At 39.6% G+C, this 12,482-nt stretch overlaps 1 protein-coding gene across 1 annotated transcript in view; it reads right to left on the bottom strand.

The window, feature by feature from the left end:
- WDR41 (WD repeat domain 41) overlaps positions 1-12,183 on the bottom strand; it is a 43,500-nt gene extending 31,317 nt beyond the window's left edge. Inside the window, exons 1-2 of the mRNA XM_061158126.1 lie at positions 11,832-12,183; positions 9,580-9,695 (exon numbers count right to left, since the gene is read on the bottom strand). Of these exons, the coding sequence (XP_061014109.1) occupies positions 9,580-9,695; positions 11,832-11,882 (167 nt within the window). The 5' untranslated portion in view covers positions 11,883-12,183. The remainder of the gene's footprint in view (positions 1-9,579; positions 9,696-11,831) is intronic.
- Between the last annotated feature and the right edge of the window lie 299 nt (positions 12,184-12,482).

Below are 12,482 nucleotides of genomic sequence, written 5' to 3'. Positions count from 1 at the left end.
AAAGATAACCCATAAACCTGAACATAAACTTTCATGTATTCAATATTTACATAACCATAAAGCACTGGAAAAAATTAAAATAGAGTATTATTATGACAATGCAGAAGTACCCTTCCACCAAATCCACAAGTACTTTCCAATCATAAAGCAACTAAAATAGTATATAGTTTTTATAATACAGTAAAGTTGAAAAATGCTAATACAATATCAGAAACCAGACAAAAGTAAAAAATAACAAAATGTTCATTTAAAATAAACCTTTACTTACGTTAATGCTAGAATTACTTGAAGAGAATTAGAGAAGTTTGTAGACAGAAACTTGTAAGAGAAGCTGAAGGCAACTTCAAAGCATTTTCAGGAACCATAGATATTGATGTTGCTGACTCTTTCATGATCTACTCTAGCATCAAAAAATTTTTCCCTTGACTAAGTAACACAAAGTGTCAGACTCAACTGAGCGACTAAGCACAAGCACATGTATTTAATTAACACAATTCTAATATAACATATATAATTCTAATATAAACGTCTATCAAATAGAATAAATATGGAAAAATCCCATAGTTCCCACAGTTATTTGCAAAGGTAAAATCTTTGATAAGCTTTCCCCTCCCCCAAATCATAAAGTTAAACTACATCAAGTTTATAAGTATTAGAATACAAAAAAATCTGTGTGACTTAAATTAGTGGGAAACTACAACACTCTGAGCTCAAATACCTGTGAAGGAACTTCTATTAGAGAAATATCCTTGGCCTCTCTGTCCCACTGAGTAATACATAACTCAGGGTGAAAATCAGGAAACCCACTGTGGTTGTATACCAAAGCTACATCCTTTAATCCAGCTTTTTGCTAGCTGGATTGCTAGCTAGTAATCCAGCTATTAAGCTGATGGGTACATGTCTATGTGTGTGATTCCTGCTTCTAATAATACCAAAGAAAAAATATGCTGAAACAAAAATAGCTTTTAAACTGGAGGTTTTTCCTCTATATATCAAATATATATCATTTTAAACTGCTCATTATGAAGAATTTAAATATATATAAAAGTGAGAACAGTATAACAAAAATCTCTAGTACTCATCACATGTCTTCAATAATTATCAATTTATAACCAATAATGTTTCATCTGTACCACAGTCAATACCCGCCCCCCTGCAGATTATTTTGATGCAAATCCCAGTCACCATATTTCATTTCATCAATAAATACTTCAATATATATTTACATCACAACTAAAGTGAACATGTAATTCCTTAATGTCACCACAATGTAATCAAATTTGTCTCACAATGTTTTTTAAGTATATTAGAAGTAAGATCTAGTGAAAAGTGAAAGTTGGATGCTCAGTTGTGTCCAGCTCTTTGCGACCCCACAGAAAATACAGTCCATGAATAAGGCTCATATACTGCAACTGACTGATATATCTCTAAAGTCTCTCTTATTTTATTGATTCTTTCTTCATATATTTTTTTCCGTGTAATTAAGCATTTGTCTTCAGAGTTCTCACAGTCTGGATTTTGTTAGCTACCTTCTTGTGTTGTCATTTGATATGCATCTGCGTCCTTTGTGTTTCTAGTAAACTGAGACATCTAGAGATTTAATCAAACTTAACTCCTAACTTCATTAGGAGTTTATATACCCCAACTACAATTTCTGGCAATCGTGTGTGTGTGTGTGTGTGTGTGTGTGTGTGTGTGTGTGAGTGATGTTAACAGCTATCAATAAGCATTGCCTAAATCTGTTATTCTATTAGAGATGGCAAAATAATAGTCAAATTCTATGATTCTTCCTAGCTTGAATTCTTCTATAAAGAAAATGTCCTCTCATCAAACATTGCTGATCTCAAGATGGAGTTTGTATAGAAAGGCAGTATAGATCTTGACTTGCAGATACCCCTTCAAGACAGGACTAGCTGCCCAGTTATAAGGAATGTGGTTAATCTGCCTTCAGGTGTTGACTTCAGAGTCCATTTCGGCTTTCAAGCTGAAGTTAAAACTATCTCTTTGGAGAAGGAAATGGCAACCCACTCCAGTATTCTTGCCTGGAGAATCCCATGGACAGAGGAGCCTGGCAGGCTATGGTCCATGGGTTCGTAGAGTCGGACGTGACTGAAGCAACTAAGCACGCATTCAAACTATCTCAGCTGGCCCCCAGTCCCAGGTGGGCTGGGGTGGAAGCCAGGAAGGTGGTGGAAGCCAGGGCACATTTCTGGATGACCCTCAGCCAATGTCCAAGCAATGCAGGTTAAACAGTCCTAGTTATTTCCCTAATGCAGGACCATCTAAAGAGCATTCTTTCCTCCAGAGCTCCATACTGGGCTTACAGACTTGGTCAGATCTGCATCACAGCTTGAGATGGCTCCCCTAGTCCAATCCTGCGTCTTCCCTTCTTTTCCTTTCCTTCCCCTTCTTCCCTTTCCTTTCGGATTTCTAGCAATCCTTTTTCATGCTTAACTCCATTTTATTGTCTACTTCCCAGGGAACTGAGGTATTAGAAAGAAACTAAGAATATCTTTAGGAAGATATTCATTTTCTTAAAGATGTAACATATTGTTCACTGTTAGTAAATTATCAAACTGTACTGTTTGTCTAGATCCCTGTGAATGTATAGCTTCACAGTCATCCTAGGGGTACACTCTGTCTCCAGCCTGGCATTTCATGGGTCATCTGATTCTTTTCCAGTCATGATCACCATCCTACATAACCTTGTCTGTTTCCTGGAGAAGCAAGGGATGGTCAAATGAGCAACAGAGAAAGCTATTCTTAAAATGTGTTATGAACTCAGTTTAGTTTAATGTGTAAAATGCCAGAGTATTACATGCAATTTTAGCACAGTCCATTTTTTGGAAGACTCTTGCTGAGGCTTAGCCTTCTTTAGTGATCTCCCAATCAATATGACCCTCACTTCATGTTCAAAAAATACTAAAGAAGAAAAGAAAAGGCAGCTGTCTGTTAGGTTATACAGGATTTATTTGGTATCTTCAAAAACCAATCTGAGAAAATTTTCCACTCACTGGTTTTAGCTGAGCCACCAAGAAAACAAGAAAATCCTTCTGCAAAATTCTCAATAAAATGATATTATCTAAAGACCTGAAGCGTGAAACCTGGATTACAACAGTTGACCAAAAATCCAGAATGTGATGTCCATAAAAACTAAATAAAAACGTAAAAGGAATAATGACATAATATTTAAAAACTGGAAAGGTATCTCTGTAATTTGACAATGCATAAATAATGTACATATGTAATGGTAAAGCTCTATATGAACTATGTAAACTACTAAGAATGAAAACATTGCACTCTTCTGTTTATAACAGTTAACGTTTGCATATTTTTTATGTATTTCTTGCCAATAATGACTCTTTCAGGTTTTTTTTAAGGTACACTACAGAATTAAATTTTTTCAAACAAAAGAGATCAAAAGTTCTTCAGGTCTGCAACTGAGTGAAAAACTTCATACCTAATTACATGCAAATTCTGACATAGTCATGACTTAAAGACAAAGAATTAAATGTGGTTCATATAGTATATGTTCACCTGACTGCAAGAGCCAAAAAAGTTGGCCTTTTTAAAAAATCTATTCTAGACATTTAGATTCACTGTGGTATACAATAAACATGACCACCAATCTCCCTCCCTATATCTACCACCTTCTGCAACAGGATTTAGTTGCTTCTCCCATCAAGAGATGAAGTTCATTTATCAACTTACTGAATTCATGCCAGCTTCTGACTTGCTTTAACCAATGAAACAGCAGCAAACATACTGGAAATAGACTTGAAGAGTTTTACACTGGGGCTTGCCCTTTTACTGGTATTTATATTCCATTTCTACTGAAATAGCACTCGAGCAACCACATGGAGAGATCCCCGGTCATCCCAGCTGAGACCACTCTAAACCTGCCAACCCCAGCCCATCCACCAGGTGACCACATAGGCATACATGAATGTAAACAAGATCAGCTGATCCTGGCACAGACAACAGAACCCATCAAGCTGGGCCTACCCACATGTCACCCCAGGAAATAGAGACATAAATTGTGTTTGCTTCTGTTGCTGTTGTTCAGTTGCTCAGTTGTTCTCCAACTTTTGTGACCCCATGGACTGGAGCAAACCTGGCTTCCCTGTCCTTCACTATCTCCCAGAGTTTGCTCAAATTCATGTCCATTGAGTCGGTGATGCCATCCAACCATCTCAACCCCTGCCACCCACTTCTCCTTCTGCCCTCAATCTGTCCCAGCATCTGAGTCTTTTCCAACGAGTTGTCTCTTCCCATCAGGTGGAGCTTCAGCATCAGTCCTTCTAATGAGTATTCAGGGTTGATTCCTTTAAGACTGACTGGCTGGATCTCCTTGCAGTCCAAGGGACTTTCAAGAGTCTTCTCCAACACCACAGTTCAAAAGCATCAATTCTTTGGCGCTCAGTCTTCTTTATGGCCCAGCTTTCACTCCATACATGACTACAGGAAAAACCATAGCTCTGACCATACGGAGCTTTGTTGGCAAAGTGATGTCTGCTTTTTAGCACACTGCCTAGGTTTTTCACAACTTTTCTTCCAAAGAGCATGCGTCTTTTAATTTCATGGCTGCAGTCACTGTTTGGGCTGATATTTGACAATGGCAATAGATAACTCATATTCTCTTCTATAGCTCTGTACTATTGACAAAACATTTACTACATCACTGAATAACTGAAGTATACACAAGTGGTAAAGAACCTGCCTGCCAATGCAGGAGATATAAGAGATGCAGGTTTGATCCCTGGGTCAGAAAGATCCCCTGGAGAAGGGCATGACAACACACTTCAGTATTCTTGCCTGGAGAATCCCATGGACTGAGGAGCCTGGCAGGCTACAGTCCATCGGGTCACAGAGTCAGGCACAACTAAAGTGATTTAGCCCTCACACAAGCACCACACTGGGAAAATGCAATCAAGTATCAGTATCTGTACAATGATCATTACTCTACGAGATGGCCTTTTCTTCAGATTCTTCAAACTATGTAATAAGAGTAGTCAAGAAGACATTTTGCAGGATAGCAATCAACATGAAATCTTAAAATCTGAGGAGCATGTGTTCATACAGTAATTTGGCTAGACTTGTCCCTGGTTTCTAAAGGAGAGCTGGGTCCCTCAGACCTCACCTGAGTTTATGCTAATGAGATGCCTCATGGTGGACCCTTAGACAATGTAAGGATGGGGACTGGCCATGTGGGAAATATGAACCATGTAATTAGGGGTTTGGGACTTTGAGCCATGGGATATCATCCTGCCCTCCCAAACTGGGGGCTCAGGGAGGGGACGACAGGTAGAGAAGGACTGGAAATTGAATTCAGTCATGTGGCAAGTAAGTGAAATAATCATTCCCATGTAATAAAACCCCAATAAAAATTCTGGACACCCAAAGTTTGAGGGAGCCTCCTCATTGGTGATACACACTGATACACTGAAAGGGGGATGTGTCCTGAGGACACAGAAACCTTGCATTCAGTATCCCTCTAGACCTTACTCTTTGTATCTCTACATTTGGCTAGCCCCAATCATATTCTCTGTAATAATATAGATGGCTAACAAACACATGAAAAGATGTTCAACATCACTCATTATCAGAGAAATTCAATTCAAAACCACAATGAGGTACCATCTCACGTCAGTCAGAATGGCTGCTATCAAAAAGTCTACAAACAATAAATGCTGGAGAGGGTGTAAAGAAAAGGGAACCCTCTTAAACAGTTGGTGGGAATGCAAACTAGTACAGCCACTATGGAGAACAATGTGGAGATTCCTTAAAAAACTGGAAATAGAACTGCCATATGACCCAGCAATCCCACTGCTGGGCATATGCACCGAAGAAAGAGACACGTGTACCCCAATGTTCATTGCAGCACTGTTTATAATAGCCAGGACATGGAAGCAACCTAGATGCCCATCAGCAGACGAATGGATAAGGAAGCTGTGGTACATATACACCATGGAATATTACTCAGCCATTAAAAAGAATGCATTTGAATCAGTTCTAATGAGGTGGATGAAACTGGAGCCTATTGTACAGAGCGAAGTAAGTCAGAAAGAAAAACACTAATACAGTATATTAGTGCATATATATGGAATTTAGAAAGATAGTAACAAATGACCCTATATGTGAGACAGCAAAAGAGACACACATATTCTCTGTGGGAGAAGGTGAGGGTGGGATGATTTGAGAGAATAGCACTGAAACAAGTATATTACCATATGTGAAATGATCATCAGTCCAAATTTGATGCATGAAACGGGGCACTCAGAGCTGGCACACTGGGATGACCCAGAGGGATGGGATGGGGAGGGAGGTGGGAGGGGGGTTCAGGATGGGGACACATGTACATCCATGGCGGATTCATGTCAATGTATGGCAAAATACTACTACAATACTGTAAAGTAATTAGCCTCCAATTAAAATTAATTTTCTAAAAACTGTAATCATAAATATAGTGCTTTCCTGAGTTCTGTTAGTCATTCTAGAGAATTATCAAACCTGAGGGGGGAGTGGGAATTTGTAGCTAATTGGCCAAAAGTGCAGGTAACCTGGGAACCCCAGAAATTGCAGCTGTGACTGTGGTGAAGGGACTGTTAAACAGGACTGTCCTCTTAACCTTTAAATTCAACACAACTCCAGATAGTGCCAGAATTGCACTGCACGTGGGACAATCAACTAAACACCAAAGACATAAAAAGAGCAGAGAAGACAAGGTTACAGGACATTGGCAATGATACTGAGAACTGGAAATAATCACAGTAGCAGTCACTCACTGAGTCCAAAACGGATGAAAAATAATAAAGGTGGTATCAAAGACAAGAGAGAAAATTAAGAGATGATAGTGGAATAGTTGATATAGACAAGAGAAGTGGAATTAGGGATTCAGGATGGCATGCAACATGTACAGTTAATAGTTGAGGGAGTCATCCATTCATTTAACAATTATTAGTTACCTGCTACATGTAAGGCACCATGCCAAGTACGAAAGATACTGTGGAGAATAAGAAAAAAAAAGGTCCCTCACTCTCATCTAGAGAGAAAGATAAATATTATACAGTTACACAATTAATTGTGTAATTGTTATCTGTGATAGAGGCTACACAGGATAAGCATATAGTTGAACAGAGGCTTAATAAAACAGATATACAGATCAATAACAAGCTAAATCTATAGCCCAAGACCTATACACCTTCTCTATTTGTAAATATACTAAACACAACATTATACATGTTAGCAAGGAAGTATAGAGTAAGGTACATTTTCCCATGCACCTAGTCAATTAATCTATGACAAAGGATGCAAGACTACACAATGTTGGAAAGACAGTCCCTTCAACAAATGGTGCTGGGGAAACTGGACAGCCACATGTAAAAGAATGTGATTAGATCATTTCTTGGCTCCACACACAAAAATAAGTGCAAAATGGATTAAAGACCTAAATGTAAGATCGGACATTATAAAACTCTTAGAGGAAAACATAGGTAGAACACTCTCTGACATAAATCACAGCAAAATCATTTTTAACCCATCTCTCAGAATAATGGAAATAAAAGCAAAAATAAACAAGTGGGACCTACTTAAACTCAAGGGCTTTTGCACAGCAATGAAACAATAAACAAAACAAAAAAACAACCCACAGACTGAGAAAGAATATTTGCCAATGATGTGACTGATAAGAGATCGGTCTCCAAAATTTACAAACAGCTTAAGACACTTAATAGCATCAAAACAAACAACCCACTGAAAAAATGGGCAGAAGACCTGAACAGACATTTCTCTAAAGAGGACATACAGATGGCCCATAAGCACATGAAAAGATGTTCAAAACTGCTAGTTATTAGAGGAATGCAAATCAAAACTACAATGATATCACCTCACACTGGTTAGAATGGCCATCATAAAAAAACCTACCAACAACAAACGCTGGAGAGGAAGTGGTGAGAAGGGAACCCTCCTGCGATGTTGGTGGGATTGTAAATTGGTATAGGCCATTATGGAGAACAGGATGGAGGTTCCTTACAAAACTAAAAACGGAACTACCAAGTGACCCTACATCCCACTCCTGGGCATTTTCCAAAGACAAACATGGCCTGAAAAGATACATGCACCCCAATGTCCATTGCACCACTGTGTACAGTGGCCAAGACATGGAAACAAGGTCAGTGTGCACTGACAGCGGAGTGGGTAAATAAATCAGAATGCACAGATGTGTGTACACATACATATCCACACACAGAGAGCGAGAAGCATGGGGAGTATTACTCAGCTATTAAAAAGCATGGAATAAGGCCACTGCAGCAACATGGATGGACCTGGAGAGCGTCATACTGAGTGAGGTAAGTATGAAGAGAAGGGGAAATATCGTATGACATCCCTTACATGTGGAATCTAAAAAGAAACTACACAAATAAACTTATAAAACAGAAAGAGACTCACAGACTTAGAAAATGAACTCATGGTTGCTGGGGGCAAGGGATAGTTAAGGACTTTGGGAAGGTCATGTACACACTGCTATATTTAAAATGGATAACCACCAAAACCTACTGAATAGCACGTGGAACTCTGCTCAATGTTATGTGCCAGTCAGGATGGAAGAGCGTGTGGGACATGGATATGTATGGCTCAGTCCCTTCAGTGTTCACCTGAAACTGTCACAGCATTGCTAACTAGCTATAACCCAGTACTAAATGCTTTTGGTGTTAAAAAAGAAAGAAAGAAAGAAAAGAATAAGGTACATTTTGAATAACAAAAAATTCAGATTAAATACTTTCCTAATCTTCCACTGAAAATAGTACATTCCTGGGAGGTACCTGATATTTAAACATTTTGTGTGTATGTGATATGTGTGTATGTGTGTGTGTGTGTGTGTGTGTGTGCGCGCACTCACTCATGCCTGACTCCATGACCCCCTGCACTGTAGACCACCAGGCTTCTCTGTCCATGGAATTTTCCAGGCAAGAATACCGGCCATTTCCTTCTCCAGGGGATCTTCCCGACCCAGGGATCAAACCCACACTTCCTGTGTCTCCTGCAGTGGCAGGTGAACTGTTTACCACTGTCCACCTGGGTTGGTTCTCAAATTTAGATTCACCTTAACATACAGTTAAAACTCCCACCAACATTTTAAAGCCATATATTTCCTTTAAACTAAGAGTATTTGTTGAGTATTCAAAACAAGAAGGAAATGGCAACCCACTCCTGTATCCTTGCCTGGAGAATCCCAGGGACGGAGGAGCCTGGTGGGCTGCTGCCTATGGGGTCGCACAGAGTCGGACACGACTGACACGACTTAGCAGCAGCAGCAGCAAAAACAATAACAGAAAAGAAACCCCAAACCTTGAACAAGCAAAAATAACCATCAAATCTCCAGAAATGACCCTGACTTCTGAGCAAAAAGTCTTCAGACACATATTTCATCAAGCCACTGAGGTCAGTTTCTACTAAATGCTATTACTGATCAGTTCCAAAATTTTTAGAAAAGCTGGATTAATTTGGAAGTTGTTTTTAACATAAAATTCCCAAAACTCTTTTCAAACAGTAGTCAATTGGATAACCAGAGCTGCTTACCTGTAGTCATCTAACCGTACCAGATACCGTACAATGTCATGATGAGCTTTCAGTACAAGCAGTTCAGTGTAGGGGTTCTGGGTTTGTTCTTCACCTATTGTCTGTAAAGGAGATTTCTTGTAATGGGGGAAACAGAAAAAAACAAAATGATTTATGGTAAAAGATCATGTTGGAATAAAACTATATGGTATACACCTAAGAACACAAGATTTTAGAAACTGTAATATATGATATCCTAATACTATATATTATTTCCCCTAATATTAAGTAACTGCCAATTTAACATAAAACATTTCTTTTAGCACAAATCCACATCATAAATTTAAATCTTTTCAGGTCAAAATAAATTTTAAAAGATGCATTTTGTTTTATGGAAATTATACCTCAATAAACCTGATCTAAAAAACTAACAGGCCAAACCAACACAATATTTTTAAATGAATATTTCTCAAAATGTGGCAGAAATCCAACTCTAAGTCAAAGGGGTAAAATACAACATAGACTGAAACAGTGCCTACCCCATTACAGGCACTCGGCCCGTGTACTGAATGAACAAAGGGAAAGTGAAATAATTCATAGTCAATGCATTCAATAAATTCAACTTTGGACAATATTGATAAATTGGTAAATTTACACAGTATGATGCTTAGTCCTAAGACCTACACACCTTCATTTCTATTTGAAAATATATGAGTGGCAGTCCATATGCCAGACACTGTATAAAGGCACATATGGCTTATAACTCACTGAATAATTCTGTAAAGTAGATCTTACCAACTCCATTTCTATAGTCAACTCCAGTACTATTTCATGATAAAACTTGTTTCCTTAACCTGTAAATTGTAGCTTCTCAAAGGTGACAATACTGACATTTTGGACCAGGTAATTCTTTTGTTGAGGACTTTCCTGTGCATTTCAAGATGCTGAACATCATTCCTGGCTTCTACACACTAAATGTCAATAGAAATCCAACCTCTCCCCAAACCCCTCAATACTGACAAATAAAAATGTCTCTGGACATTGCCAAATGTCCTCTAAGGGGCAAAACCATCCCAGTAGGCAAACACTGCTTAAACTAGAAGCCTAGATACTAAGTTCTTACATAATGAATGGAAAATCACTGGTTCGGATAATGTACAAATTCACAGCAGTTATAAAACACAAGTACTTTTACACAAAATATACAATTTAACACTCATTAATGTTTAAAAAAAAATCCACTCAAAGCAGTAATTTTTTCATTTATCCCATTGCCCTTCTAGCAGTGGTTCTGATGAGAAAAAGCAAATGCAAGAAGTTTGAAAACTGTATACTACTTCCTCCAAATGAAAACTTGCTAAACAGGGCAGAATTAGTTAATCAAATTCTATGATTAAAAAATAATTGGGTTAATAAGGAACTGTCATATATATCACACATGAACTAGTCAATTTCCCACAATTCTTCCACAATCTTTAGAATTTAAGTCTATCTGTAAAAAACCTAATTTTAAATAAGAAATACTTTTTAAGACAACGATAATAAGCCTCAACTGCAAAGATATGAGGAAGTTAAAACGGAGAAGACTGCTTACAATCTAAGTTTTTCTTAACAATCAAAAATATTCCGTATAAAAAAAAGAGAAAATTCAACATGAATCCTATTCTTGAATAGCATTTGAAATAAATTCCAGACCTCAATACTTTCCAGGTTCCAAGATTACTTTATTCTCAACATTAAGTCTATTCGGCTATTCAGGCCCATGAAGAAAGTGACTATGGAACTCAAAAGAGATAATTCAAATATAATTTTAACTTTTAAGCAAATTATTGATTTTTAAAATAATCACATCTTTTTTGGTTTCACAGAATTAATGAAATTAACTTCATATTCCCTGAGCACGCATCAGTTGATGTTGGGAAGTGACAAAATATCAAACAAACCAAAAGTGTAAATCTGCAGTCACACGACTTACTCTCTACTAAACTGAATGCTTTTTATTTAGAATGAGACTGCTTTAAGCAGGCAGAAGACTAGTTGGGCGTCCTTGATTACGTCGTCGGACTCCATCAGTTTCCGTCTCCACATCTCCTAGAAGCGGGTCTACTCTCAGGGAAAGGGCCCCCCACCCCCGCTGACCTCGCCCTCGGAACCCGCAGGCCCCGCCTCCGCCGGGTCTCCCACGTCCGGACGCGAGCCGGGCTCAGACAGCAGCCACAGTTCGGGCAGGCTAGGCCGCTGCGGCGGCAGGCAGGGTCCACCCGGGGATTTACCTCGGCCAGTCCCTGTGGTTCTCGGCCTCCCCCGATCAGCCATCGCAACATCCGGACAGCGACGGCGTCCCGCGGGTCCCAGCCCAGGTCAACCCCAACTCCGCGCAAGCCCGGCCTCTTCCTGGTCCCCGGATAGCAGCACAGCGCACCTTCTGATACCTGCCGGCTCAGGTCTGCCCGAAAGACCCGTGAGCGCGAAGCGGAGCCCACCCCAGAGGGAAGACTTTTGTCCCCAAAGAGCTACCGTACCCAGCTGCTAGAAGTTTGCTTTAGGGTAGCCGCCAGAAGAGCAGCAGCCCAAAGCTAGGGTGTCCGCGGAGGGTCAGAGGCATGCGCTACAGCCAGTGAGCACGCGCGGGGCGTCGCCCGGTTTGCCCGCCCAGATTGGGTCGTTGGCGCGGTCCCTAGTGGACGTGCGTGGCGCTGCAGCTGGAGCCAGCAGAGCAAGTTCATGCTGAGAAGAAATACTACCCTCCTTTTTCAGATGGCTTGTGCATCTTTTACTTGGCTTGGGGATCAAGAAAACTTTCCCTCTCCCCGCGGTTTCCTAAAGAGCTGCTTGGAGAAGCTGTACTTTCCTAAGCTTTCATCTGGACTAATCCAGTGGCATATGCGTACACCAGAATCTAAGGAATACTCTTCTGATCTAGA

The sequence above is a fragment of the Dama dama genome, chromosome 12, assembly GCF_033118175.1.
Source record: "Dama dama isolate Ldn47 chromosome 12, ASM3311817v1, whole genome shotgun sequence".
Lineage (NCBI taxonomy): Eukaryota > Metazoa > Chordata > Mammalia > Artiodactyla > Cervidae > Dama > Dama dama.
The sequence above is the reverse complement of the archived record's forward strand: the minus strand, read 5'-3'. Positions and strand labels throughout refer to the sequence as shown.